The sequence below is a fragment of the Elephas maximus genome, chromosome 22 (genome assembly GCF_024166365.1).
Source record: "Elephas maximus indicus isolate mEleMax1 chromosome 22, mEleMax1 primary haplotype, whole genome shotgun sequence".
Classification (NCBI taxonomy): Eukaryota; Metazoa; Chordata; class Mammalia; order Proboscidea; family Elephantidae; genus Elephas; species Elephas maximus.
This window is the reverse complement of record NC_064840.1, coordinates 20,638,541-20,642,511: the sequence shown is the minus strand read 5'-3', so window position 1 is coordinate 20,642,511 and position 3,971 is coordinate 20,638,541. Positions and strand designations below refer to the sequence as shown.

The following is a 3,971-nucleotide window of genomic DNA, read 5'->3' as shown; positions in this document are numbered from 1 at the left end:
CAAGACAGGGACAGAGTGTCATGCTCAGGCCAGCCCGTAATGCTTTCTGCTGCACAAAGCAGGAACTTTGTGTCTTGGCTTCCCGGTACACAGGCCTATAAATTTTGACAAAGGACTTATTTCTGTGGGGTTCAGCTTCCTAGTGTGGAAGGTGGGATGACCCTCACCCCCAGGGGCCCAAGTCTGCCTCCTGCCCACCAGCCCGAGTGCCTGAAGCAGGTGTTTCCTCCTAAACACAAAGGCGGCCACCAGGCTGCCCCCAACCGACACGCTGCAAGCCAAGGAAGATCAGGAGGGCAGTGGCCAGGAACGGAGTGGGGGCGTGACTGTGCAAGGCCCTACCCCTTGGAAGGGTGATGAGGTCAGGCTGGTGGGTGATGCCAGGGCCAGGAGCTGTGAGCCGGGAAGCCTAGCGGAGCACCTGCATCATGTCCTGGGCACCCATCCTGCTCACGCTGCTCACCCTCTGCACAGGTGAGAAAGCCCCTGCGGAGCTCACTGCCTCCTCCCCCCTTCCCTTGCTTTGCGGGCTCCAGGTCCTCACACGCCTTTGTGTTCCAGGTTGTGGCCCTCAGCCGGTGCTGCACCAGCCACCGTCAGTGTCCTCATCCCTCGGGACCACAGTCACCCTCGCCTGCACCCTGAGCAAAGACTACAATGTGGCCATTTACAGCATCTATTGGTACCAGCAGAGGCCAGGCCAGGCGCCGAGATTCCTGCTGAGGTTCCTCTCACCCTCAAACAAGAAGCAGGGTCCCAGGATCCCCCCTCGCTTCTCTGGCTCCAAAGACGTGGCCAGCAACACAGGGTACTTGAGAATCTCCAAGTTGCAGGCTGAGGATGAGGCTGTATACTACTGTGCTGTGGGGCATCGGAACATGGACAGGCAGGTGGAGAAGGAGAGGGGGGAAGACAAGGAGCCTGATGCTTCAGGGTCCCAGGCCCCCCAGGACACACTGACCTGGAACTGAAGGCCAAAGGGGCACACGTCAGCATGGAGAAGCCAGCCGCCAGGGCCAGGGTGTTGGGGGCGGGGGGACGCTGTGGAGACTGTGCCTGCCACCGCCCTGTGATGGGTCTGGAACTTTTCGGGGCCCAGCAGTGTTGCTAGGGGCCCTGTTGGGGGCTGGATTGGAGAATTAAAGATGCTTATGCCTTGGGAAATTGTTTTGCTGAGTTGGGTTTAATCTTGTTCTGAGGCTACAACAGAAGTTCTGTGAAAGGTCAGAATGGGATAGGGGTGCATCCAGGAGCCAATCTATGGGGACAGTCCCAGGAGGCTGGCTAGTCACCTTCTGCTTGGCTGGAGCTTTGTGGAGAGGGCTCAGACGAGCCTCTACTCTTGTTTGTCATGGGGGTCAGGGAGCTGAAAGGAGCTCCTTGGGGTCATGTCCCTGCCTGAGTATCCAGTCCCATTGCCGTCGAGTTGGTCCAGACTCCTGGTGCCCTTAGGTGTGTCAGGATAGAACTGTGCTCCACAGGATTTTCAGTGTTGATTATTTGGAAGTAGATCACCAGGCATTTCTTCCGAGGCATTTCTGGGTTGATTCAAACTTCCAACCTTTCAGTTAGCAGCCGAGAGCATCTGCGGTTTGCACCACCCAGGGACTCCATATATACAGTACATAGTCGTTGTTGTTAGCTGCTCTCTCATTGGCCCTGACTCGTAGCAACCCCGTGCACAAGGGGATCAGATAGTTGTGACCCACCGGGTTTTCACTGGCTGATTTTCAGAAGTAGATTGCCAGGCCCTTCTTTTGAGGTGCTTCTGGGTGGATTTGAAACCAACTTGTTTTCTATCAGCTGAGCATGCTAACCGTTTGTACCACCTAGGAACCTCTGCTCAAGGGTAGGACTCTCTGTCGTCATTTGATTAGGCCCAGGAGTTACAAGGTAAACACGTGTAGCAAACATCTTTACTGAGCCTCTGGGGAGGAGAACAGGTGCCGAGTGATAGGTCTAGGGCAGGGTTCTCACCTTGGCACTGTTGACATGTTAGGCTGGATTATTCTTGGTCGTGAGGGCTGTCCTGTGTTTTGTGGGATATTTAGCAGCATCCTAGCCTCTACATGGAGACAGTGATGGTTCAGTGGTAGAGTTTTTGCCAGTGCACCTCATGTGCAGCCACCACCCACCCATCAGTGGAAGCTTGTGTGTTGCTCTGATGCCGAACAGGCTTCAGTGGAGCTTCCAGACTAAGACAGGCTAGGAAGGAAGGTTTAGCAATCTATTTCTGAAAATCCTATGGAGCAGAACAGTTTTATCCCATTGTACCTGGGGTCACTATGAGTCAGGGGCAGGTAACGACAACCACAGTACTAAGAAGCCATAGACAATATAGGAACAAAGTGGTGTGACTGCGTCCCCATTAAAGTTTATTTACAGGATCAGAGGTCAGCGGGATCTGGGCCTGGGCTGTACTTTCCTGACACTACTCTAGAGAAAGTCTCTAGCTCCTGCCTCTGGTAAGAGTCAGGATAATCAGGGTCACCCTCAGAGCTTCCTGCCTGCTGATTCTGGTGACTCTAAGCCTGGGATCCAGGAAAGACCTGGAGGCAGGAAGGGTGCAGCCTCTCTGGGTGTGGTGTGAAGAGGCCACAGCAGTCCCTGGAGCCCTGGCCCACAGCATGGGTGGTGGTCAGAATAGGCAATGCAGAGAGGGACCCTCTGCACAGCATGTATGGGCATGCCTCATACTTATGCCCCTCCAACCCCAACACGACTGAGAACATCCATCTACCATGGCTAAAAAGACCCCCGTCCCTGCAGGAGGTGGACACAGGTCAGTATTGGTCCCACCACGTGTGTTCCATGAGTTTCTGGTTTGTAAAACCATGACCTCAACTCCTGGCATGCTCAGCATACCCATTGAGCTTCCACTTCCTCAAATGATCCGAGTTCTTCTTGCATCAGGGTTTGCCCCTGTGAAGAGGGCTCCAGGCCCATGTTTCTGCTAGCCAGCTGGGTGGTCCCAAAAGAACTCTGTCTCCTGCTCATAACTTGCTTCTCACTTGAATTCATCTTTCTGGTTTGGGATTCCATGCCGTGACAAGAAATCAGGGAAGCAGGGAGTCTGATTGGACTCCTCCATCATCTTGACACCCACTGGTTTCCTGGACTTGAGCCTCAGCTACAGCCTGAGCCTTAGCACGTGGATAATAACAACCAGTTTTTGTCCAGTTGACTCTGACTCAGGGTGACCCCACGTGAATCAGAGTAGCACTGTGCTCTAGGGTTTTCAATGGTTAATTTTTCAGGAGCAGATCGCCAGGTTTTTATTCCAGGGTGCCTCTGGGTGCACGTGAATCACCACCCTTTCAGTTAGCAGCTGAGGGCGTTAACCATTTGTGCCTCTGATTGATTTCTATGAAGTTCTTAACCTGGGTGTAACTGTAGCTCGATAAAATAGTATTATTCTTTGCTCATCAGCCACTAGGCTGGCCACCCCCTCATTAAACCTTTCCCTTTAATGGGAAATGACAAGCTTAGATGTTTCTTGTCTTGACCATTTTCTGACCTCCTGCTACAGCCTGTAACCTTCACTCCATCTTCATTATTCCCAGATCCAGCTCTGCCTGCACTCCTCTCCAAACCTTGATTGTCTCCCTGTGTTCTAAGGCACATCTGTAAGACACATCTGTAATCCCCAATTTTCTAGGGGCAACATTAAAGAAAACGTAAAAGTAAATAGGTTTTTGAACAGCACATTTTTTTAATTTAACTCAATGGTGGTTCAGTGGTAGAATTTTCATCTTCCGTGTGGGCGACCAGGGTTCGATTCTCAGCCAGTGCACCTGGTGCGCAGCCACCAACCGTCTGCCAGTGAAGGCTCTCTTGTTGCCATGATGCAGAACATGTTTTAATGGAGTGTCCAGGCTCAGAAAGACTAGGAAGAAAGGCCTGGAGATCTACTTTCAGAAATCAGCCAATGAAACCCTGTGGATCACAGTGGTCTGATCCCATTTTGCAAG

The 3,971-nt window shown here is 52.4% G+C and overlaps 1 protein-coding gene across 1 annotated transcript; it reads left to right on the top strand.

Annotated features, from left to right (window-relative positions):
- Positions 1–428: 428 nt before the first annotated feature.
- On the top strand, positions 429–971 carry VPREB1 (V-set pre-B cell surrogate light chain 1). The gene is made up of 2 exons (XM_049866896.1): positions 429–474; positions 562–971. The coding sequence occupies exons 1-2, from the start codon at positions 429–431 to the stop codon at positions 969–971; spliced, it is 456 nt and encodes a 151-aa protein (XP_049722853.1).
- Positions 972–3,971: the final 3,000 nt, after the last annotated feature.